Genomic DNA, 26910 nt, shown 5'->3' with positions numbered 1-26910 from the left:
TAATATTCACAAACAAATATCCTCTCAAAAACATTAGCTTTGGTAATTGATTTTGTTTTGGAATCAATAACATAAATCTCCTCAAAATCAAGCATAAACTCTGGGTCATCCAACCTTTGGTTCCTATATTGATTCGTCTAAAAAACCTAGAACAGAAATGCAGCCTGGTGATGTTGTTGCTAATAGTAACGAATGAGAAAAAGAAGAACTTCATCCTTTCAGTGCTTAATATAATTTAACTAGCATCTTGCGAGAAATCAGTTACAATATTGAAGGCATTGTTAAAATGACCATATTATCCTATCATGCCATGCTATCAAATAGACATCCTAATATTTATTAAGCAGCTAAAGGGCCAAGCCATACTGATATTTTCAATGATCTCTAAGTATTTGAAGTTTGGGATTTATCAAACATATTGCATGTCTGTCCAAAAAAGACAGTGATTTCATTGCCAAAATTTTTCGCATGCAAATAGGAACTTCAGTTCAGACATTTATTTAAATCTTCAACCTAAAAGAAACCACCCCCCCCCCCCCCCCCCAAAAAAAAAAGAAAAAAAAAAAAAAAGATATGTGCCTAATGTTTCTTCATCAATCTGAAAGGTACGTTTGCCCATGCTATGACAGAACACTTCATTGTCCTTATTTATTTTGGTGATGTTGAAGTTGTTTAATTTGGTTTAGTATGCAATATTATGTATTAATCCAATTCAAGTGAAAAAAAAGTAAATACGATATATTCTTGATGAAATGATGTAGAGCATTCAATCAATTATATTTTGGTAATGATCAATTTTAAACTCATCCACATATTTATATCTTAATTTTAAATAAAAAAATGTATACTAATTTAAAATTTAAGTACTATTGAAAATTCACATAAGTTCTGCTTGACAGCGGACATGAACTCATACAGAAGTTCATAATATTCTTGAAAGGAATTGTCAAAATCACCTTAGGGAATGTATATTATACTATCTCTTGTAAAAATTTATGAACCAAAATTGGAGCAAGGTACAAATGTAAACTATGAAACATTCCCAATGTAGAACTCGTCTTTCAACAACTGTTCATTGTTTGTCCCCACATCAATTGTTATAGGCAAACACTACAAGAAGAAAATCCATATAATTCTTGATCAGAATAAGGGATATTATGTGTTTACAACCAAGGCTTTTATTTTGAACTCGGTTTTGCTTGGCATTTAGAAATGATCCCTAAGGTTTAAAACAAAGTACATCATGTGACCAACAATTTACAATGTAGTAAAACGAAGCAAGAACCACAAGTTTTATTTGAATAAACTTACTACAAAAGGACGAAGACCTCTGAGTGCTGTATACAAAGACAATTTCCCCATAGGAATCCCCATCCCTTAAAACATATCCAACACCATCATATGAAGGCTAGTTCACTTTTACAGCCCAATAATTTACATAGAACCCTGTTTAATAAGTTTAGAATTTAAAAACGATGATTGACAACATAACTACCTGACAGCCAAGATCCCTAAGTCCCAAAATTCACTCACCATCCGTCACAACAATTGCTTGAATAGTCCTCTCAGGCCAGTTCTTCAACACCTCAAGAATCTTGCCCCTGCAAAATCCGAGCACTTCTTCATATTATGACTAAAGTAGCTCTAAGTTAAACATAGTTACAACAAAAACAGAAATTCATACTTTTCTTTCAAACTTATGTAAAGACCCTGAGGGCGCTTAAAGATGCTCCCATACTTCTGGCAAGCCTCACCCCCAGTTGGAGTATAGACAACTGGGAGCAATTCCTCAACATTATCAATGAGAAGTTTGTAAAACAGCCTTTCATTCCTTTCCTGTAAAAAATAAAACATAAAATTTTTTTAAAAAAAATATCTATATTACCCCTCTTTCAAAATTTCAATAGGACTTCATTCATCACATAAGGATAAATTAAGTCCATTTGTCTTTCCACGGAATTCTAAGCACCCAAACATGCATTCCAAGAAAGTATCATTAAAGAAAGGGGTTTAATTGTACCAAAAAAAGAAAGATGAAGGAAATAAAGAAACAATAAAAATGTTAAGGCACCATAATTAAACAAACTCTAGTCCTACAATGTCTCAACATCTCAAGATGATCCCAAACTTGAAAATACACAATCAGTCCAAATGTCATTATGCACAAGACAATCATTTTCAATACTATCCAAAATATTATCAGACAAGTTGTCTGCATGTGGTGACCATATGCAAACAATGTACAACAATCATCATCAAAACTAAATTCAATGATGGTGAAACTCCTAAGTCCTACCTAAAGCTGTCAAGGCAATCTATTTTTGCAGCGGGACTTGATATTGTTGGATGTTCTGCATTAATTTCTTCTCCCGGGATTAGTAAAATACAAAAAAGGGTCAGCGAAAATTCAAACTATGAGAACAATGAATAAGATAAAACGATGCCATAAGCCAATATCACTAATACAACCTAAAGTTGTTGAGACAAAATTATTGGAGGCAAAAGACCGCGTAAGTAATGAGCATCCCTCTCTTTCTCAGTGACAGCAAGTCCATTGTTGTATTAGGGATCCCTAAGCAAAGAATACCCACTACACCACAACCATATACACCCCACAAAATTTAGTTCAAAATTCAGAAAGTTACATGTCAGAGATTATAGTATAGTTCTGAAAAGCGATAAAAACAGAGCCCTATTATCTCAGAGTAGCATTTTTGGCTTCTGAACTTCATTTATATTTACATTAATTTATATGTTTTATCCACATAAATTATTTTTTGGCATCAACCAAGTGGGGCCTCAGATTCTGAATTGAACCCAGATTAGAATGCACCATAATCTTTAAGAAAATGACAGGAAATTCACAAATAAATTTTTTGTTTTTTTTTTAGGTTAATAACAATTCTAGTAGCATAAGATCAATAGGATGCAAAAAAGAAAAAGAAAAAGAAGTGTAATAAACATGTGATCACAAAAATGAACCCTTCATTTTAAGTATTTAGGAATTTTCAGATTCTAAAAGGCCAAAAAACTACACTACAAATCATATCAAAAACAAAACACAAACTCTCCCCTTTTATAATCAAACATCCCTCTTCACCAATGTACCAGTCCCCTCCCCTCCCCTTTTCCCTTTATGACTTTATGTTGCTTTAAGTATGTTGTGAGAAGACCTGCTGTTTCTTGTTTCTCAAACTTTTCTAATTGTCTTTTTGTTCATTACCTAATACATACAAATAAATGAAAGGACCAACTGTAACAAATAAATTTTTAGGAGCTCCTTTACTCCCCAAAAAAAAAAAAAAAAATCTCAATCTATAAAACACAAATAGGCATTCACAGTATACATAATGCATCTACATTAATAGGCATTGATCAAAAAAGTATCCAGTGATTCAATGTGTATTAATAATTAATGAAAGTTTTTAAATAATAATAACTTATATAAATCAAAAGTCCTAAATTACAAAAATTTTAAATAATAATACAATTCCCGTAATCTAGATTCAGTGTGTACTATATAACTTTTTTTATTTTATCTACAAAGCAACCATAATATACATAACCATAGAAAACAATACTCAATTCTCACACAACACAACAACAATAGCAGACACAACAAATAACCCAAAAAAAAAAAAAAAACTTCAATAATACAAAGCCAAGAATAGCCAATAAATATTATAAAAATAATATTTATAATACAAAACTATTTCTAAATCTAAGTTTGATTGGAATACACAACGTGATGGGGCTAGGAAAACAATTAGTATTAAAGTGGGTTGTGCCTGGAAACATAAATTTTTTTTAAAAAAAATTACCACAAAATTTGCCTACACTAATTTGGGTGGAGTTGCGGTGACGATCTTCTAAGAAAATTGCAAATGGGTGTGTTCAAAGTTGAGGCTTTGGTTGATTTTGGAAATGGATAAACGAAGCGGCTAAGAAAAGGAGGGCGTGGGAAAAGGAGAGTTTTTGCGTTTGAAAGATAAAGATTTTGAAGGAGATGGTCTTGCATTTAAGAGATTTGAGAAGAGTTCTTCTTTTTTTTTTTTTTCTTTTTTCTTTTTTTTTTTCACTTCCAATACTGTATCATCTGAAGATTTAATTCAAATAAACAAAAAAATCAATGCAAAGCAAGATGATTCTAGTGAAAACCCATTAAGAGAAATTAAGAGAAATAACTGTAGCCTTTCTCCAACGGAATCGTCTTAGTCTATGAAACTTGATTTGTCTCAATACCCCATGAGAGGTGGTCTTTTAGATCTGATTGAGAATTTCTGTGGTTTTGAAGTGTTTCTTGTACAACGACAATCAGAGATTGGAACAAACATTTCAAATGGAATTTATTTAGCTTCATTTGTTTAGGCGGTGTCTTTTGGGATGAAAAATTATGTTGGTTTAGAATTTCAACATTTATTGAAACAGTGAGTAGATGGTATTACTGAAACGTTCTAAGGGCTCGTTTTGTAAATGTGCTTAAAAATATGTGTTCAGTTTTTAAAGAATATTACATGTATTTTTAAACTTCTTTTTACCACACATATTTGCAAAAAATATAAACAATTTTACTAGAACAACATTACCAAACGGTTAGATTTTCTTACACTGTGTATGTGTGGTAAACTGTTTTTGGTTATCAAAATTGTAAATTTGGTATAAATTTATGTAATTACGTGGCCCAAAGAATGTTCAACAAGAAACCAAACATTTCAGCAATTAATTATTATTATTATTATATGTAGGGATAAGGGCCCAAAATTGTATATTAGGCCTTGGGCTTTGGCTAAAGACATTGATTGGTCCGAGGACGAATAAACGGTAATGAAAGTGTTAAGTTCAAAGTCCCCTAAGTAACATACAAGTGGAAAGGTTGGGAAAGGTGGTCCGAGGAGGAATATCTCCTCGGATAAGCCAAGCACAGATCGAATGCATATCCTATCACTCAAAGTGACCTTCCAAGAAACTCCTCTACTGGGGGCATGCATTACGAACATACTAGAAGAATGAGAGCTAGGAAATATCTAAGATAAAGCTGCTGCCACCACATTGAATGCACTGCAGCTAACTTTCTGGCCGCATTTATGTGGAGAAGACCCCTGAACAGTGCTGCATTGGCTATCCCAACTCATAGAGCGCCACAAAGGATGTCCGAAGGAACAGGCACTCAAGTAGTGGCTTAGATGATCAACAAGTGTAGGATCAAGATCATCAAAATGGAACTATATAATGTAAAAGACCCTCTATAGAAAAGAGATTGGAAATTTGTAGAAGGAAGCACTGTAACAGCTTAAACTAGATCTGTAATCTTTTTCAATCAATATAGACTGGAACAGACCTCCTCGAATTGGGCCAAGGACAAATTTACTTAGAGAGCTTCATTCCATCTTTGTTTGATTATCTTTTGAAATCCATCCTAACAGTTAAGTCATTCATTAGAGCCTAGTTCTCCAACCCATTCGCTACAAATTCATTGTACTGGGCCTATTAGGCTTAGATCCAATCACACTTTGGGCCAAGGATCAAATCTAGTCCTTACAATTGGCGCTGTCTATGGGAAGAACTTGTGTGATAGTGAGTGCAACGGTCAACTATGTTAGGATTAGGTCCCCATCAGCAAGACTCCATGGGGTCCCAATGATAGGATGATTTCCTTAATCTTGAAAGTAGGAGAGATCGAACGGACAGTGTGCATACTACGCATACAAGCAGAAGCCACTCTCGAGTTAGAAGTCACGTCTCTTAAGAGCAACATAACAGAGCCATGCAACTGGAGATTGACCAGTTAAAGAATAAGTTGCGCCATGCATGCCGAGAACGAACCCCCTCTAACTCTGACGTTTCCTCTAAGGGTGAAGAAGAGGCTAGTTATAGGCGAAGGTTAAGAACTCCACCCAGCAAATCTGTTTCCTACCATGAAGAACACCATCACAAACGTAGATACAAGAGCCCGCCCCGTAGAGGCCTAGGAAATGATGCTATGAGCAAAGCATTGAACCAGATTTCCAAGTCGCCCTTTACGCGTAAGATTGAAGGGGCAATACTTCCTCGGTGGTTCCATCAGCCAACGTTCACCATCTATAATGGTCGAACGGACCATGTGGAGCATGTGAGCCACTTCAACCAAAGAATGACTGTCCATTCCAAAGACAAAGTCTTGATGTGCAAGGTATTCCCATTTAGTCTAGGACCCGTGGCGATGAGATGGTTCGACGGCCTAAAGGTAAATTCCATAGATTCCTTCAAGAAGCTCACCCGGGTGTTTGGCTCTTGTTTTATTACGTGTAGCAGGGTTCCTCCGCCCTTGGATTCCCTACTGTCCTTATCCATGCGAGAAAGGGAGACCCTGAAGACATACTCAGATAGATACTGGGAGATGGTCAATGAAATAGATGGTGACTTTGATGACGTGGCCATCAGTACTTTCAAGGTTGGCCTTCCAGCCGAGCACGGTTTAAGGAAGTCTCTGACTGGCAAACTGGTCATTAGTGTGTGCCAACTCATGGACCGGATTAATAAGTATAAGGGGTCAAGGAAGACCAGCAGTAGGGGAAAGGAAAGGCTAAGGTTATCCCTCAGGAAAGGAGGGATTTCAGGTCAGACCAATACAACAACAACCGACCTCGGCGGGACTTCGCTGGGCAGTCAAGATCTGCCAATACTCAGGTGGTTAACGTAGTGTTTCGAGAACCGGTGTAGCGAGTTTTAGAGAAGATTAAGAATGAGCCATTTTTCAAATTGCCAAATAAGATGGCAGGAAACCCCACGAGGTGCAATCGGAACCTTTATTGCCAATATCACCAAGACCAGAGACAGATTATAGAAGACTGCAAAAATTTGTGAGACCATTTGAACCAGCTGGTTTGAGAGGGAAAGTTGAAGTAGCTTTTGTATCATTCTAGTGGCTAGGGGAGCCAGACAGGTTCGGAATCCCAGAGAGATGCTTCTTCAAGACCTCTTTTAGGCACGATAAATGTCATCTTCGCCGCTCCAAGGGGGACTGGGTCTTGTCCCTCCAGAATAATGTCAGTAACTCGACTGTTTGTCAAGGACTCAAATTTTGGGCCAAAGAGGGCTAAAGTGAGCATCCAATCGGTGTTAAGCTTTTTGGATGAAGATAAGGTTGAAACCATATAATCCTATGATGATGCTTTGGTAATCACGTTAAGAATTGGGGGGTATAACATGAAAAGAGTGATGGTGGACCAAGGCAGTGGTGCTAAAATTATGTACCCCGACTTGTACAAGGGGCTGAATTTGAGACTTGAAGACTTAACAACCTACGATTCTCCTTTGGTGAGTTTTGATGGAAAGGTTGTCACTCCGAAGGGTCAAATTAGACTACCCGTACAAGCTGGTTCAAAAGTGGTAAAGATGGACTTCATCGTGGTGGATGCTTATTCTCCCTACATGGCCATTGTGGCCAGACCCTGGCTTCATGTCCTAGGAGCCGTCTCTTTTACTATGCACTAGAAGGTGAAATATTCGATAAGGGGCTAGGTTGAAGATATTGTTGGGAGTCAATCCATGGCTAGGCAGTGCCTGGTGGCCGCCATCCTACATCAGCCTGAAGCTGAATCCTCGGCCTCTACTAAAAGGGGCTTATAGCAATTAAAGGCTCCGGAGTTACTTATCAATGGATTAGCTGAGGAGGCAAAATGTGAAGATTTAGAAACAGTTGTTGTTGGTAATGACTCGGAGAAGTTCTTTTAGATCGGAGCTCGGCTGCCTCCATTAAAGAAGGAAGAGCTGATAGAGTTCCTTAGGAGAAATGTTGATGTATTTGCATGGAATACTTACGAAGCCCTAGGGGTGGATCCAAGTTTCATCGACCATCATTTAAATGTTAATCCATCTATCACCCCCAAAAAAGCAACCACCTCGGTGCTTATCCAAAAATCATTCTGATGTTGTCAGAGACGAGGTGATGAAACTTAAGCAGGCAGGGGCTATCAAGGAGGTTTTCTACCTTGAATGGCTGGCCAATACCGTGGTGGTAAAGAAGAAGAATGGGAAGTGGTGAGTGTGTGTGGACTCCACAGATCTAAATAAGGCCTGCTTAAAAGATCCCTTCCCTATGCCTAGGATAGACCAGTTGGTGGATGCAACTGTAGGCCATCCTCAAATGAGCTTCTTAGATGCCTTTCAAGGATAAGGTGATCAGGAAAAGATAGCTTTCGTCACTCTAATTGGAAACTACTACTACAAAGTTATGTCTTTTGATTTGAAGAACGCAAGGTCTACCTATCAAAGGATGATGACTAGGATGTTTGAACCACAACTGGGCAAAAGTATTGAGGTATATATAGACGATATGGTGGTGAAGAGTAAGGTGGTGTCTGAGCATGTGGGAGACCTCGGGAACATTTTTGAAATTCTGAGGAAACACGAGTTGCACCTCAACGCTTCCAAATGCTCTTTTGGTGTAGGGTCGAGCAAGTTTTTGGGCTACATAGTAACTCACCGGGGAATTGAGGTTAACCCCAATCAAATTAAGGCAATTAACAGTTTACAACCACCTCGGAATCTCAAGAAATTCTAGAAACTAACCGGAATGACTGCCGCCTTAAACCGGTTTATCTCTCGGTTAGCGGATAAATGCAGACCCTTCTTTTTGTTGATGAATAAGTGGAAGGGATTTGAGTGGACCGAGGAATGTGCTTTGGCCTTCCAAAGGTTTAAGGAGTATCTCTCTTGGCCACCTATCATGTCTAGTCCTAAGATGGATAAAGTCTTGTTTGCTTATATTGTCGTGGCCCCTCATGCTGTAAGCTTGGTGTTGATAGCAGTTGATAGTGGCATACAAAGGCCAATTTATTATGTGAGCAAGTCGCTACATGAGGCCGAGGTCAGTTATCTGTCACTGGAGAAGGCCATTTTGGCAGTGTTACATGCTACACGTAAACTCCTTCATTACTTCTAGGCACACACGGTTGTTGTCCTAACTCAGCTTCCTCTCAGAGCTCTGCTCCAAAGTGTTGATTACACAGGAAGGATTGCCATCCTAGGGGCTTTTGACATCAAAGACATACCTTGTACCTCTGTTAAGGGCTAAGTCCTCGCAGATTTGGTGGCCGAGTTCGTTGAATCCCCGTTTGAGAAAGTAGTAGGAACGCTACACATGGATGGAAAATTGGTTGTAATCACCCTACAAGAACCTTTATCCTAGAAGGTATATGTTGATGGCACAACAAATCAAAGGGGATCCGGAGTAAGGCTAGTTTTGGTCTCACCTAAAAGGATCACCATTGAGAAATCATTAAGATTGGGATTCTCACCCACAAACAACGAGGCTGAGTATGAAACTCTATTGATGGGAACGACCATGGTTCAAAGAATGGGCAGAAAAGCGGTAGAGATGTTCTCGAACTCAAGGTTAGTTGTTGGCCAAGTAAAGGGAGAGTTAGAAGCGAGAGATGAGAGAATGCAAGGGTACCTGGGTCAAGTCAGGCGTTTGCAAGCAGGGTTTGAATCTTTCAACCTATTGCATGTCCTAGAAGTGGAAACACACATGCCGATTCCCTAGCCACACTTGCAACCTCCTTAGCGCAAAGCTTACCTCGGGCCATCCTGGTAGAAGACTTGTACAAGCCCACAGAGGTGAAGAGAGAGGTGGTTCATGTTCACAAGTTAGGGTAGGGCCTTGTTGGATGGACCCCATAGTATTATTTTTGAAGGAGGATATCCTGCCCGAGGAGAAATCAGAAGCTGACAAAGTACGTAGAAAGGCTCCTCGGTTCTGGCTATCCGAGGATCAGAAATTGTACAAACGCTCTTTTTCTAGGCTATACCTAATATGCATACATCCTGAGGCATCAGAACTACTCCTTGAGGAGTTACATGAAGGGATTTATGGAAGCCACACTGGAGGCAGATCTTTGTCCCACCGAGCCATCACTCAAGACTATTGGTGGCCAAACATGTAAAAGGAAGCACAAGAATATGTGAAGAAGTGTGATCAATGCCAAAGATTTGCACCAAACGTGCACCAACTAGGAAGGGTCCTTAATCCCCTGTCCAGCCCTTGGCCTTTCGCTTAATGGGGCTTAGACATTGTTGGCCCTTTCCCCAAGGCAGCAAGGAACAAGAGGTATTTGCTGGTCGGCACGGACTACTTCACTAAGTGGGTTGAAGCTGAGCCCTTAGCAAACATCAGGGGCGTGGATACCAAGAAATTTGTTTGGAAAAACATTGTCACATGGTTCAGGGTCCCTCATACCCTTATCTAGGACAATGGCCTTCAATTTGATAGCAAATCTTTTAGGAGTTATTGTTGTGATCTGGGAATTACGAATAGATATTCTACCCCAGCTTATCCCCAAGGGAATGGACAAGCCGAGGTTGTTAACAAGGTCATAGTGAATGGACTCAAGAAGAGGTTGGATGATGTGAAGGGAAAATGGGTAGAAGAGTTGTCGCATGTCCTTTGGACATATCGAACCACACCTCGCATATCAACAGGGGAGACTCCCTTTTCAATGACTTATGGGGCTGAAGCGGTAATTCCTTTAGAGACTGGCTTCCCAACTTTGAGGATAAGTTCTTTCAATCTGAGCGATAATAGTGGATTACTGGAAAAGAGCTTAGATTTTATTGAAGAAAGAAGAGAAAATGCAATGGTCCAATTGGCATATTACCAATACAAGCTCAAACAAGGTTATGATGTAAATGTGAAGTTGAGACCATTAGCACCTGGTGACTTGGTGTTGAGAAAGGTTCTAGGTACTGCAAAGAACCCATCATGGGGAAAGCTGAGGCCCAACTAGGAGAGGCCATATTGCATCACCTTAGTGGCTGGTATAGGAGAATATTTCCTTGAAGACCTAGATGAACATGTAATACCACGCCCTTGGAATGTAAACAACCTGAAAAGGTACTATTATTAATGAAAATTCCCTTTGTCATGTGCACATTTATTGTGTAAATACATCGTACTTCCTATTATTATCTATATAAGTGTTAAACAGAACCTTAGTCATGCCTGGTTCTTCAAACCACATACTTTAGGAAAATTAACACATAATGACATCTTTATAAGTGTTAAATAGAACCTTAGTCATGCCTGGTTCCTCGAACCATATACTTTGGTAAAATTAACACTCAATGACATCTTTATAAGTGTTAAACAGAACCTTAGTCATGTCTGGTTCCTCGGACCATATACTTTAATAAAATTAACACTCAATGACATCTTTATAAGTGTTAAACAGAACTTTAGTCATGTCTGGCTCCTCGGACCACATACTTTGGTAAAATTAACACTCAATAGAATCTTTATAAGTGTTAAACAGAACCTTAATCATGCCTGGTTCCTAAAACCACATACATCAAGAAAATTAACACTTAATGGCATCTTTATAAGTGTTAAACAGAACCTTAGTCATGTCTGATTCCTCGGACCACATACTTTGGTAAAATTAACACTCAATGGCTTCTTTATAAGTGTTAAACAGAACCTTAGTCATGCCTAGTTCCTTAGATCACATACTTTGGTAAAATTAACATTGAATGACATCTTTATAAGTGTTAAACAGAACCTTAGTCATGCCTGGTTTCTCGAACCACATATTTTGGTAAAATCAACATTCAATGGCATCTTAATAAGTGTTAAACAGAACCTTAGTTATGCTTGGTTCCTCGGACCACATACTTTGGTAAAATTAACACTCAATGACATCTCTATAAGTGTTAAACAAAACCCTAGTCATGTCTGGTCCCTCGGATCACATACTTGGAGAAAATTAATACTGTGATATCTGTTGGTCTTTTATTAAGTGTCAAAACAGATCCAAGATTATACCCAACTTCTGGGATTGATAGCTTTAAGTACAGCCTTCATTGCAAAAGGTTCAATTCTCAATACATATATGTGGTAAACCTCTTTAATGCTGGTGCTTGATCAAATTACTTAAATTGTTAGAGGTGTTTTATTGTTACTTTTTATTAAAGACAGAGTAGCAGCAGTTTAATGTTATTTGTATAATAATAAACTTCAAAGCACATAAAGTAAAGGTACAAGAGATAAAAAGAAAAACATTTTCATTAAATAGAAAGAGGAGTACATTATATACATTGATAGAAACAAAAAAAAAAAAAACAAAAAAAACTACAACATAAGTCCCAAGTGCTACTTCTTGGCCTTGGGGGGGTCTTCTTTTTGGTTCGGCTAGGAGAAAAAAGCATCCTTGGCCGCTGTCTCCTTTGCCTTGGCCTACGAATCAGTTTCCTTTGCCTTGACCTTGGCGACATCCTTGGCCTCTGAGGAGGACTTAGTCTCCTTGTCCTTACCCTTGTCTTTAGCCCCATCAGCCGCTTGGCCTTGATCTCCAGCTTGGCAGGGTCCCTTCAAAGCCTCAAGGAGGGGGAGAGTAGCCTGGATGGTTAAGGGCTACTCTGAAGACTCAGGAGTAGTGGCAGAGGGAGATGTGAGGGCAACCAAGATTTCACGGATCTCAGGGTGGTAGTATACCTTCCTCAGTTGCCTCCACTCCGAGTCTGCAGGGACTCCCGCAAGGTTGAGGGCTTCTACCCATGTTACATTGTAGTAATCCCTGCATACCTCAGCTAGCTCCTCAGTGAGCCTAGCTTGTGTTTCTTCCACACCGAGGGCGTAGAATGCTCGCTTTTCAGCCTCAGGTGCCTCCTTAGCCAATTGAGCTACCTCCTTAGCCTTTTGTAGGTCTGCTCTCAATTCTAGCACAAGTTGCCTTGAAGTGGCCAACTCTATCTTAGTCTGATAAAGCAACTTACGCTAGTCCTCAACTTGAGTTTGGGCATTTTTAGTCCTGCCTCAGCACTCCTTCTGTCCCTCTGCTCGGCAATCAGCTTGGAGAGCAGCTCCTTGTTCTCCTCCTTTGCGGCCCTCAAGGCCTTTTCAATCTTGAGGCGGAGGTATACCTCGTTCTTGATATCATTTCGAGCCTCCTTGACCCATTTCTCGGCTATAAAGACCTCCTAGGTGATTTGCACAAAAGTAATATAGCAACCCCATGTGAACAAGAGGGAGAGAAGAAAACGTATTAGTACTTAAATAAATAAAAATATGTGCCTGAGAACTTATCATGGCAAGGTCCCTTTTTAGGGACATAAAAAGGTCTTGCTGCCTTATCTTCCTCACAGCATCCATATCCTTGGGTAAAAGGAGTGACTGCTCCAAGGCTTCAGCTATGTGGGTAGAGTGACTTCTTTAGAACTCCCTGACCAAGGCGTTCCAAGGGATGGCGGCCCCATCCACCTCTAGTCGAGGAGACTAGGTGCGGTGCTGAAGGCGCACCTCGGCCCCAATTTGCTCCTCCCGACTGTCCACAGAACTGGTCCTCTTCTCCTTGGGATCTTTGGCTGTCTTCTGTTGTTTAGCACCTTTTTGGGGGACTACCTCCCCCTCCTCAAGCTCCTGCACTGGTCTTTTCTTCTTTAGATTGGGAATAGCATGCAATCCGAGATCAGTAGGAGGTATAGGGGGAGGAGGGGGAAGAGTGGGAGGAACTTGGGACTTAGGGATTTCTTGTGAAGCTAACCCCTTGTTCCTTGCAGCCATGAGGTCTCTTAGGCTTTTATTCCCCTGGTTCAAGGCCATCTCATCTTCCTCTTCTTCGGAGGTGCTATCTGGACGAGCATCACCAAAATCGGGGCGTGAACACTTGAATGCCTATTAAGCTCGTCTTCGGCGTCTGAGATGTGAACTATTTGAGCCCCTTGAGTCTTCTCTTCTTCAAAATGAAAATTTTCTATCTCCTCTTCAAGTGATAAGCGTGAAGAGGAAATCTCCTCCCTTGGTGCTGCTGCTGCCTCAGGCAAAACCTGTTGAAGTGGCAGTACAACATGTGGAAGATCTCTCCGACTCAAAAAACCAGGCACAGAGACGTCTATACGGGCCAATTAGGAATCACTAGCTCTTATTGCCTGACCCGCGTCCTAGAAGTTTCTTGATAGAGGCTCGTAGTCAAGTACTAAGTGAATGGCTCGCAGCTGCCCGTCTTCACTTATATAGATCTCCAACCTCAGTAGTTTGTTGAGAGCCAGAACGTTGACCAGGTTGAGTCTCGGAACAACATGCCTTTTATCTGCAAAAATGTCTGAGGAGGAAATCATGGTCAGACCAATGGAAATTATCATTAGAAGAAGGCGAAGTGTTAAAAATAACAAGGAATAAAACTGAAGGGCTAAATCCCCTGCCATAGGGACTAATCCTAGGGTACCCAACCTGGCTTTTTCGCTCGAGTTGGGTAGTGAAGACCGTCATGCCACTCCCCGAAGACAATCAGATAGTCATCCTTTATGCCTTTGTTAGACTTAAGAAGACACAATATCAGCCTAACAATGTCGGACTGAGGCTTGAGATAATATCCTGCGTTGGCAAGTTTATGGCACTTGTACATGTGAACTACATCATGCCACGTGAGCCCTAAGCCTATTTGCTCGTTGAGAGCGTCTACGCTACCCAAGACCCTAAATAGGTTAGGGGTGCATTGATGGGGAGTCAACCTATGGTTGATCAGATAATCTCGGGTCACCCTGCCCATAAGGAGTGTCATTCCTCCTTCTATGAAAGTGATCATAGGAATGACGACCTCCCCTTCCTCCCTGTCTGTGACTATTTGGTCTAGAGCACAATATTGCAGGGAGTAGGCTACTCCCTGCGAAATGTGGTATTTGGCTCTAAAACCTTCCATACCGGCATCAGAATCTACTAGGTGCTTAAACCTACCCATCTGGTCAAGCTAAAGGGGAATGGGTGAAGTTTTAAAATAAAGGAGATGAAGAATGGAGGGCCGAGAAGATTGGCCAATGAGAAAACAACCTAGAAAAAAAATAAAGAATAAAAAATTACGGGAAAGTGAACAAAGTGACATTGTGGGAAGTTCTTGGAAGATTGAGAGTTCTTGAAAGGTTGAGAGCTTTTGAGAGTTTGAAAGTTTTTATAAAGTGAGAAAAAGTGAGTCCTTCATATGCCTTATATAGGAGGGAGAATTGAGTGGGAGTTATCCCGCTCAAAATTCGAAGAAAAATGTCCATCATAGGATCTACTCCTCACCATTGGATGCGGGGAACAAAACGCCACCTAAAGCAATTAATAACGCATCGCGGGCTTCGAGGCGTCAGTAACAGTTATGAGGAGCACCAAACGTTGCTTCGACGTGTGTAAATCAGAGGAATTAATAGTTTTGACTCTTAAGAAATCAAAACCCCACTTTTTCTCCTTGGATAAGAGGGAAAAATCAAAGTTTTGAGGGGCTATTGTAGGGATAAGGGCCTAAAATTGTATATTGGGCCTTGGGTTTTGGCTGAAGAGGTTGATTGGTCCGAGGACGAATAAACAGTAGTGAGAGTGTTAATTTCAAAGTCCCCTAAGTAACATGCAAGTGGAAAGGTTGGGAAAGGCAGTTCGAGGAGGAATATCTCATCGGATAAGCCAAGCACAGATCGAATGCATATCCTATTACTCAAAGTGACCTTCCAAGAAACTCCTCTGTTGTGGGCATGTGTTACGAACATACTGGAAGAATGGGAGCTAGGAAATATCTAAAATAAAGCTGTTGCCACCGTATTGAATGCACTACAACTAACATTCTGGCCGCATTTATGTGGAGAAGACCTCTGAACAGTGCTGCATTGGCTATCCCAACTCATAGAGCGCCAGAAAGAATGTCCGATGGGATAAACACTTAAGTAATGACTTAGATAATCAACAAGTGTAAAAGATCAAGATTATCAAAAGGGAACTACATAATGTAAAAGACCCTCTGTAAAGAAGAGATTGGAAATTTGTAAAAGGAAGTACTAAAATAGCTTAAACTAGATCTGTAATATTTTTCAATCAATATAGACTAGAACAGACCTCCTTGAATTGGGCCGAGGACAAATTTACTTAGAGAGCTTCATTCCATCTTTGTTTGATTATCTTTTGAAATCCATCATAACTGTTAAGTCATTCATTAGAGCCTAGTTTTCCAACTTGTTCTCTATAAATTCATTGTAATATGCCTATTTGGCTTGGATCCAATCACACTTTGGGCTAAGGATCAAATCCAGTCCTTACATTATATATATATATATATATTTATATATATATATATATATATTTGGATAAGAATTAATTATTTTATATATATATATATATATATATATAAAATAAAAAATTGTGAGTGATATCAAAAAGCTAAACAGATAAGAGGAAAGAGTAGAGGGTAGGAAGGAAACAGCAAATATAATGGAGGGAAGTGTTAGGGTGAGGTTAATTTGTAATATCTGTGAAGCAGGAAGTCGAAGTCCATTACTTACTATTAAAGAATCATCATCGTCATCATTATTATGGTCACGGAGGTGGTGGATGAGGAATGGCAAGGCAAACGGAAATGGAGTATCAAAAAAGAGAGGAATGAGTAGTATGATTAAGGCAGAAAGGAAAGAGAGAGAGAGAGAGATCTCAGAAATAAGGGTTTGCACGAACCGGACATGTCGCAGGCAAGGCTCCCTGGAAACCTTAGAAACGCTCTTGGCTCTTGCTCCTCCAAACCTGACCGTCAAGTCCTGTGGCTGCTTGGGCCGTTGTGGCTCAGGCCCTAACCTAGTGGCTCTACCCAATCCAGTTATAGTCGGACACTGTGGTACACCTGCTCGAGCTGCCCACATCATGGTCCAATTATTATTATGCGGTGGAGATGATGATTCATCGGTGGCCAGGCTGAGTCTGGAAGCTTTAGCATTGAGCAAGAGTGCCCAGAATGAGTTCTCACAGGCTAATTTCTCCCAGGCAGACCTCCTGCTCTCACAGGCCATCAATTTAAAACCATTTGGTGCTATCCATATTTTGTATTTGGACAGGTACTTTTACCCTCCTCATCTGATTGAATTTAAAACCATTTGGTGCTATCTAATATATTATTATTACTATTCAGGTCTCGTGCAAGGTTAGCGTTGGGAAATTATTCAGGGGCTCTTGAAGATGCCAGAGAAGCTTTGAATTTTGCTCCTCACTATCCTCAGGTAACCTATTATTATTGGAATCGGTTAACTTCCATTTTATGACAAGGTCAAGCAAGGTGTTTGATACAATGAAATGAATTCCATGCTTTCTGGTAGTTGGCATATTTAAAGCTCCCAATCTAAAATGAATAATACATACAAATTGTAGTCATTCTACCTTGAGAAGGGATGGGTTCACGCATATTGTATCATTCTTTTTGAACTGAATCTCCTGGGTAAATATTTATTTATTTATTAATAGTTTTGTTAGAAAATTGGTTTTGATTGAGTTCTGGTCCAATGGGGCAGATCCTGTTGTCTCTCTCTTGTTTACATAAATCCTATGAATTGTAATCAACTTCTGAATGGTTTAATATGATGTGTCTATCCATTCAGAAGTCAGGGGATAGTAAGTCTTTGTTGCTGTAATTACTGTGCTTCTTGTTTGAATTTTGTGCTTTACCATTTTAACTTACAATATTTAAGCAAATTTTGCTGGGTACATAGGTCTCTCTCTCTCTCTCTCTCTCTCTCTCTCGTGTTTGATCGTGTGTCAAGCATGCATATTTTGGTTTATGATCACTGTACAAGTGGTCTACAAACTATTAGACAAGTGCAAATATTTACAAATATGATGGAATGCTTCCTAAAATATGTTCGATGGTCATCCATGTTATATGTCATATTTTTGTGAATTCGGAATTTGAGGGAGCTGCCACTGAGGCTTCTTCCATGTGGTGATTTTTTTAAATATACATTAATGAGAAGCATTATGCCACGCCATAAAACCTTAAAAACCGGACCAGTCTTTTCTAAATTTCTGCCATGTGACAAGCTGTCAAGTACAAATCAATCTATAGCTCTCTGCCATGCGGTTCCCTCATATTAAAATTGGGACCTATCCTGAAATAATATTGCCTTTTATATTTTGAACTTATTTATTTATGCATTGCTCAGGTGAACAAGATGTTGATATATACTTATTTTTTTCATCCTTTTTTTTTGTTGTGGTTATATTACTAATTTATCTTTTGCAGGCTTATATCTGCCTGGGTGATGCTTTCTTAGCTATGGACCAGTTTGATTCAGCTGAGAGTTCATATTTAACATCTTTGCATATAGATCCTTCAGTTCGTCATTCCAAATCATTCAAGGTATCATTCTATCTGATGCAGGATCTCATATTCATCACCCAGTAACTAAGAATCTTGGGGCTGGTTTAGGGTGTACAGATTAGGTTTGTTTGTGTTTGGGCTGGGATATTAGTGGTTAGGGAAGAATAATTGCAGTAAAGGATCTGGAATGGAGCACAGAACCAGAGAGAAATAGATAGAAGAAGACAAATCAACCTCGCATCAAACTAGTGTCCTTGAGCATCACCCCCAAAAGAAAGATGCATTGCACATCAAACGAACTGCCATTTTCTTTTATTATCTCCTTTCCTTTAGAAAAGATTAATATATGCCTTTGTAGGCCTCTACTTACTGAATTTCATTGACTTCTGAAAACACAAGCCTAATACAGGCCTCTGCCCAAATTTAACTTCCAAAAACATGAAGACATGCCTTTTTTAGTCTTCTATCTACCCAACACTAATACATGCCTTATATAGACTTTGCAGTCTCACGCATAATTAAGCTTACTACCAGCCAATGGAATTAGTATGAAAGGACTGAAAATTATTCAAAATGGAAAGCTGCATTTGAACTCTTCAAGCAAGTTCCAGTTAAGAATCTTGCCAAATTACTTAAGTTCATTTGAATTATCCTTCCCTCTCCTCTTGTTGTATTTTCCCAAATGCATGTCATTATTTGAATCATTATCTCTAATATTATGCTAATATATTTTATTTTCCCTCTAGTTTATCAAAATATTTTGCTTCCTTTCCTTGAATATTTAGTTGAACAATGATAGACAGAGAGATCCTCCCCCACGTGCGGGTGTGGAACTAGTGTATATTGACAATGGTTTATTGGGTCTCCCCATAAAGAAGTTCAGGGTGCTAAACATAAATATGCAGCTGTCAATGGATTCTGTGATAGAATGCCATTAGACAGAAAAGTGCCATTGCAAGTCAAATAAAACCAGAATTACTACAACCACTTTTAAAAAATTTATGTTTATGACCTTGAACTTCTTTTAGTTTGAACCATTGGATTTATCAACTTTGATATGCAAGAGGGGAAATTCTACTTACGACCATTGTTCAACTCGCATGTTGATTGCTGGCCCTGCTCCTAACAATTGTAGTCTAGTGTGTGTGACACAAGGTATGAATGGATTGCCAATGGAATTTTCTTTTTCAGTATTTGAGAAGTGACACTAGAATGTTTCAAATTCTAGCAAGCCCAATCTCATACTAAGTCTCTGGCCTAGATGTTTTTCTTGAAGTCTAGAAATGCAACCCATTATTTTGAACTCTCCTTTCTAAAAATATCATTAATAAGTTATTGTTTTCAAGGAAGTCAAATAGTCTTTAATTAGTAATTTCTAGGGAATTATCAGACTTTATGTTTTAATTCTTCTAGGCAGACAAGTATTTTATTGTGTTTGTAGTTCCTAAGAGTCAAGTTTGACTTTGGTGTTGCAAATTTAATGTTATAATTTCTATTTTCGTTGTCTAATACTTAGAGGGTTGTTCTAAGCTTTCTATAAGCCTTTTGGCTGAATTAAATAAAGGCAGAGTGTATTTTCAGATTATATAGCCTTTGTGCTTTAGAAGATGAATTTCTTCTTTTAAACTCTTATTTCATTGGAGGATTCCTTGGGTGGCGATATAGGGTTTTGTATCTCTTTGGGTGGTGTTTATGTATCCCATAGAGTGGTGAGCCATTTATCCCCTTTAATTATTTAGTGTTTAGTTCAATCCATCATTCCCATATTAGATCAATTTGGTTTTTCCGTTACAAATCTGGTCTTAGTTGGTATCGGAGCTTTGGTTTAATGGTTGGACATCATTGACATGTTAATAATGTCGAGGTACCTGAGAGAGATCATCAAGATTTTGAAATAGATGATCTAAGGAGATAACTTCAACAACTCTAGGAGCATTTGGAGCTTTATGAGAATCAAGGACGTGGTCCTAGGCATCATAATTCAAAATTTGAAGCTGTTAGTGATGATGAAGAGGAGAATCCAGTTCATCATGCTTATAGTCATTCTTCTGGTGGGAGCACTCCACCCCATCCTCATTATGTCAGAAACTTACAACAAGGTTATGATATGAAGGTGGATATACCAGAATTTGAAGGGAAGATGCAACTTGATGATTTTATTGATTGGCTAACTACTGTTGAGAGAATCTTTGATTTCAAAGATGTTCCAGAAAATCACAAGGTGAAGATTGTTGCTATCAAGCTAAGGAAACATGCTTTGATCTGGTGGGAGCATCTCAAGAGGCATCGACAATGTGAAGGAAGAGATCATATTGTGACACAGGAAAAGATGAAAAGAGAGTTCAAGAGAAAATACTTGTTTGACCACTACAAGGAAGATGCTTTTATGAAATTTCATAATTTCAAATAGAAAGAGTTTCTGTGGAGTATATAGCGGAGTTTGATTGTCTGATGATTCTATGTGAGTTGTAGAACTAGAGGAGCAAATGATAGCCCACTATCATGATGGGTTACGTGCTGAAATCAGTGATATGGTTAGTGATATGGTTCAACTACAACCCTATTGGACTTGCAATTATGTTTGCAAGCTAGCTATGAAAGTGGAGAAGCAATTGAAGGAAAGGCATGGCAGTAGCTTCTGATCTTATAATCGAGAGGGAATTTCTAACTGAGGGAATGGTTTCACTTCTAAGGCCTTTGCACTACCCAAGATAGCCACTGTGAAGCAATCGCCAAAGAATGAATTTGCATCAGGTTTAATCATCCCAATGCCTCCAGTATAAGTCATAGATGTTTTAAATGTCAATGGCTTGGGCATATTGCTTTTGATTGTCCAAATCGCAAGATAATTTTTCTTGTGGACGAAAATGTGGAAATAAAGGATGAAGATGAGTCAGCATTAGTAGTTCATAAACATGCTGATTTTGAGGAGGTGGTCTATGTTGATTAAGGAGAGTCACTTGTTGTTCAAAGGAGTCTCAAGGTAGCATATGCTGAAGATGAATGGCTTCGGAACAATATATTTTGTACCAGATGCACTTCTCATGGAAAATTTTGTGACGTTATTATTGATGGGAGAAGTTGTGAGAATGTTGTTGCAGCAACCATGGTGGAGAAGTTGAAGTTAAAAACTGAAAATCATCCTTAACCACACAAACTCAAGTGGCTTCGCAAAGGCAGTGAAGTGAAGGTAAATAAAAGATGCTTAATTCAGATTTCTATTGACAAGAATTATAATAATGCAGTAGTTTGTGATTTTGTACCTATGGATTCATGTCATTTATTACTTGGTAGACCATGGCAGTATGATAGGAAGACTAGTCGTGATGGTTTCAAAAATACTTACTCTTTTGAAAAGGATAGAGTTAAAATAATTTTAGCTCCTCTAAGGATAGTTCATGTTCCCAAACCTTCTCATGGGGAGGGAAACAATTTAATAACTAGATTTGAGGTGGAGAAAGCATTGACAGAATGTGGTGAGGGGTTTGCTATTGTGGTAAGAGAAGAGAAAGATCCAGCGGGCATACCTTCTTTGTTGATACAATTTCTTGAGAAATTTAGTGATGTTTTTCCAGATGAAATTCCTTTTGGCCTTCCACCTATAAGAGATATGCAACATTGCATTGACCTTGTATTGGGTTCTATTTTGCTTAATAAGCCAGCTTATAGAATGAATCTGAGAGAGCATGTAGAGTTATAGAGGCAAGTTGAAGAGTTGATATCAAAGGGTCTTGTAAGAGAAAGTATGATAGTAGGGAAGTAAACAACATCACCATTTGATACCGCTTTCCTATTCTGCGGTTTGATGATCTTCTTAACTAGCTTAATGGAGCTATGATTTTCTCCAAGATTGATCTTTACAATGGTTATTATCAAATTCGAATGAGGCTAAGTGATGAATGGAAAACAACTTTCAAAACTAAAGAAGTGTTGTATGAATGGATGGTGATGCCATTCGGACTCTTTAATGCTACTAATACTTTTATGTGATTAATGAGTCATATCTTTAATCCTTTCATTAGTCATTTTGTTGTTGTATATTTTGATGACATCTTAGGGCACGTTTGGTAAACTATAACGGAAATTACATAGGAATAGAGATAGGTATTTCAAAGAATACAAGATGATGTAATGTAATATTTATTACTATTTATTTGTTTGGTGATAACACAATAATAGAACACTGAAAATAATGGAATGAAAGCATTTTAAATTAAACTTAAAAATATATTTAAGGAAATATCTTACTCATATAATTATATTTCCTAAAAAATTATATATATATATATTTTAAATTTGAAAGAGAGATTAGTTTTTTTTTATGATTTTTTATTTTCATAATAGTTATGTGCATATAGAAAGTTCGTTTATTTGAAAATATATTAAGTTTAGAAATTAATACACCTACTAAGAAATTGCTATTACAACTCTTTTAGAAATGAATAGTTATTCTTCGTTTTAAAAAATAGCTATTTATAAGGAATGACTATTCTATGTAATAAAAACATTACCAAACTATTGAATACCTAAATTGTAGGAATAACTATTACATTATAATATCTATTACAGTTTACCAAACACTCTTAGTGTATAGCAAGACTCTTCAAGAGCATATGGTGCATCTTCATAAGGTGTTTCAAACTCTTCGTGAATAGAAGCTTTATGCTTATTTGAAGAAGTGTCATTTCCTAACTAATAGGCTTGTGTTCGTTGGCTATGTTATTTCAAGTGATGGAATCAAGATGGATCCAAGTAAAATAAAGGCTATACTTAGTTGTTCCATTCAAAATTCTCTCCATGATGTTAGAAGTTTTCATGGACTTGCTTCTTTTTATTGACGTTTTATCAGTAACTTTAGTAGCCTTATTGCCATTGTTGCTGAACGTTTGAAGGGAGGAAAGTTTCAATGGAATAAAGAAGCCCAAAAGAGCTTTGAGCTGCTCAAAAGGAAGGTAATAGAAGCTCTAATTCTTGTACTTCTAGATTTCAACAAGTTGTTCGATGTTGATGGTGATGCTTCAGGTGTGGGAATTGGTGTTGTGCTTAGCCATGAGGGTAAGCCTATTGCTTTCTTTAGTGAGAAACTGAATGAATGCAAGAAGAAATATTCTATTTACGATATAGAGTTTTATGCCATTATTCGTGCATTTGGATCATTGGAGTCATTATCTCCTTCCACATGAGTTTTTACTTCATTCTGATCACGAAGCTTTGAAGTATTTGAATAGCCAATAGAACTTAATAGCTAACGTGCAAGGAGGGTTGAATTTCTTCAATCCTATTCTTTCTCTATCAAACACAAGTCTGGTAAATTGAATCAAGTGGCTGATGCATTAAGTAGAAGGCATTCTTTTCTAAACACCATGGAAGTGCAAGTATTAGTCTTTGAAGTTCTCAAGGAGTTGTATAATGATGATCCAAACTTTGATAAATGTGTGGAAATGTTGTTCTAAGGGTGTTGTTGATCATTTCTTGAAGCAAGGAGGTTTTATTTTCAAAGGCAGCAAATTGGGCATCCCTCAATGTTCTTTGCGAAGGGCAATTATTCAAGAAGCTTATGGAGGAGGTCTTGCTGGACACTTTGGGAGAGACAAAACTTCTATTGGCCCAAATTGGCTCATGATGTTATGTGTCTTGTGAGAAGTTGCAGAACCTACCACATTGCTAAGAGCCATAGTCAAAACACCTAGTTGTACATTCCATTACTTGTTCCCAAGGCTCCATGGAAGGATATCATCTTAGACTTTATTTTGGGTTTGCCTCAAACTCAAAGAAACAAGGATTCTATTGCTGATTTGTATTTCAAAGAGAGAGTCAAGCTTTATGGCAAAAACTATCACTTCAGATCGTGATTTGAAGTTTGTAAGTCATTTTGGCGTACTCTTTGGAGGAAGCTTGGACTCTTCTTATCATCCACAAACAGATGGCCAAATCGAAGTTGTGAATTGAAGTTTGGAAAATATTTTGAGAAGCTTTGTGGGGAAGAACATTAGACAATGAGATCTTCTTTTGGCCCAAGCTAAGTTTACTTATATTTGGTCCACTAGCCAAACTACAAATCATAGCCCTTTTGAAGTTGTTTATGGTCTTAATCCGACTAGACCACTTGAATTGACACCACTTTCTGTCACTAAGAATTTTAGTGGTGATACTAAAGAAAGGGCTAAGAAAATCAAGAAATTGCATGAACAAGTCCGAAATAAGATTGGGAAGCAAAATGAGAAGTATTGCAAGCAAACAAATAAGCACCGGAAACCGGTAGTTTTCAAGGAAGGTGACTTGGGTTTGGATTCATCTTAGGATGGAAAGATTTCCCTCCAAAAAATCTTCTAAGTTGAAGCCTCAAGCTGATGGACCTTTTAAGGTGCAACAACGGATCAGTGAGAATGCTTACAAGAATGAGCTGCTAGGAGATTATGGTGTTTCAACAACCTTCAGTGTTTCTGATCTTTCTCCTTACTGTGAAATCAAAAAGACTAAGTGGACTTGGGGGCAAGTCCTTTCCAACAAGGGGAGTCTGATACCAGAGTGTCACTAGTTCCAGCAAACCTAATTTGATGCTAAGTCTGGCCTAGATGTTTTTCTTGAAGTCCGAAAGTGCAGCCCATTATTTTGAACGTTTTTTCCCTCTAAAAATATCATTATTAAGTTATCATTTGCAGGGAAGTCAAATAGTCTTTAATTAGTAATTTCTGAGGAATTTTTAGACTTTATGTTCTAATTCTCCTAGGTAAACAAGGCTTTTATTGTGTTTCTAGTTCTTAAGAGTCAAGTCTAACTTTGGTTTGGCATATTTAATGTTTTAATTCCTATTTTTGTTCTACTATGCTTAGAGGGTTGTTCTAAGCTCTATATAAGCATTTTGGCTGAATTAAATAAATGCATGGTGTATTTTCAAATTATATAGCCTTTGTGCTTTAGAAGATGAATTTTTTTTCTTTTAAACTCTTATCCCATTGCTGGATCCTTGGGTGGCGAGTTAAGGTTCTGTATCTCTTAGGGTGGTTGTAGAAGTAGAAATTTTGCAACCAACTACAAGATCCCATGTGCTACCTAGTGGGTTCTACTGTCATTATTTAGAGGCCAATGGCAATATTCCAAGTGTCAAAGAATAAAAATTACAAAGAATACCTAGGAACCAAACAAATGTTAGCACATATTAATTTAAATGACATAAGCAGTCGAATCAAATATTTCCATGTGTTCTTTTAAATTAAAATACTTTGACTAATCATATAATGCTATATGTCCCTTGGAGAACAAGACATAAAGTCCCTTCATTCAAATCATGACACGTGTCACTAATATGAACCAATCACGTGCCTTCAAATCTATTTAAGACTCTTATAAATAGAGACCCTTCTCAATCTTGAAGTTTTGCTGGAATTAAGCTCCAAATCCTAGGACATGAAGAACTTCAACCTTCGAATACGAAGAACATTCGAAGCAAAAGCATTCAAGTCATCCTTCTAGTTTTTGAAGCTCATTGGAATCAAGCTCAAAAGCCTCCATAAACATCAAGAAACCACAAATTAGTGAAGCTTTACGGATCCAAGCCTCTAACGCCCCAAAGAACTTCCACTACAAATCTTCGAAAACAACATTCATCTACATCATTCTTACAAGTCTCAAAGATTACTTGAATTAAGTTTTAAAGCCTCTAGAAACTTCAAAGACTTTGACCCATTGAAACATCATTGAATTCAAGCTCTAAAGCCCTAAAGAACTTTCACCACAAATCTTTGAAGATCAAGAGCATTCAAAGAACCGACAAACTTTTGTACTTATATATATGTGTGTGTGTTTTCTTTATGTACTTTTGATGAACTAATATTAGTGCAGAATTTTGCTCATGTTGTTGCATTGTGTTGGTAGAGTTTATTTGCGATTTTCGTGTAATGCTTTTTTTTCCGTTTGCTTTGTCTTTTCTTGATATATCATCACCTCTGAAGTCAAAGATTTAATTGATTTTGGGCATGGGTTGTTTCCGTATTCATTTGTTTCAAGGAGTTACTATGTGACAACCTTTGTTTTCTTTTTGTCACACTTATATTTTCGGATCATTCTATGTTAATGCAGGCTCGGATTGCAAAGCTTCAGGAGAAACTTGCTGCTGCTAACATGTCTTGAGATTTGCAATGTGACTGAATTTACATTTGAATCAATTACAATATACAAAAATAAGCGAGGCAATGTGCTATTTCCAGGTGAAAGCTTATAGCTTTAATACCCTTTAACCTTTTTGCCAAAATATGATTTCACGCATACCTATTTTCTATTTTGAAGCACTATGAAATTCTGTAGTGCTCTATTTCACAATCAGTTAAAACGAATAAGATACATGTAGGTTGTGTTTGGATGGCAACATTTGGATTTGGATTTGAAATTCATTAATTTGAAATCCCTTTATTTGAAATCCATTAATTTTAAAATTCCTTGTTTGAGTCTTTTTAAATAATAAAGGATTTGAAATTTCATTGTTTGGATACCTAAATTTGGATTTGGATTTGGATTTAAGATCAATAAAATATATTTTTTAATTATTATTTTTCTTAATCCTTCTACATTTTAATTTTAGTAACAGTTTAATAAATACATGAGGTAATGAAAAAATCATTCATAATCCAATTAATAAATACATGAGGTAATGAAAAAGCCATTGATAATCCAATTGTCAAGGTGAGATGTCTTGTCAACTAATGACAACTAAAATGATCTATATCAACATAGAGAGGGAGCCCAAATGCATGGGTTTTTTCACAGCATTCAAAATCTTAAACTAAAAAATACTCTAAAGTTCTTAACAATTAAAAGAGAGGAACCAATATCT

The 26910-nt window shown here is 37.8% G+C and overlaps 1 protein-coding gene and 1 long non-coding RNA gene across 4 annotated transcripts; one reads left to right on the top strand and one right to left on the bottom strand.

Annotated features, from left to right (window-relative positions):
• Positions 1-1282: 1282 nt before the first annotated feature.
• LOC126702431 (uncharacterized) lies at positions 1283-1837 on the bottom strand. Its single transcript, XR_007647756.1, has 2 exons — positions 1685-1837; positions 1283-1601 (listed from the first exon to the last, which is right to left on the bottom strand). It is a non-coding gene; the product is annotated as an uncharacterized LOC126702431 (long non-coding RNA).
• Positions 1838-16161: 14324 nt separating this feature from the next.
• LOC126701808 (uncharacterized) lies at positions 16162-26515 on the top strand. 3 transcript variants are annotated; one of them, XR_007647502.1, is made up of 5 exons: positions 16162-16824; positions 16899-16986; positions 18003-18119; positions 18578-18690; positions 26160-26515. XR_007647502.1 is itself a non-coding variant. In XM_050400181.1 (5 exons), the coding sequence occupies exons 1-5, from the start codon at positions 16211-16213 to the stop codon at positions 26208-26210; spliced, it is 930 nt and encodes a 309-aa protein (XP_050256138.1). In that variant the 5' UTR covers positions 16162-16210; the 3' UTR covers positions 26211-26515. The 3 variants fall into 3 exon arrangements, 2 of the variants coding, with proteins under 2 accessions (XP_050256138.1, XP_050256139.1); XM_050400181.1 differs by lacking the exon at positions 18578-18690 and adding an exon at positions 22973-23032; XM_050400182.1 differs by lacking the exon at positions 18578-18690 and having other exon boundaries at positions 16163-16824.
• The last annotated feature ends 395 nt before the right edge of the window (positions 26516-26910 follow it).

This window comes from Quercus robur, chromosome 10, assembly GCF_932294415.1.
Source record: "Quercus robur chromosome 10, dhQueRobu3.1, whole genome shotgun sequence".
Classification (NCBI taxonomy): domain Eukaryota; kingdom Viridiplantae; phylum Streptophyta; class Magnoliopsida; order Fagales; family Fagaceae; genus Quercus; species Quercus robur.
This window is presented reverse-complemented; position numbering and strand designations above follow the sequence as displayed.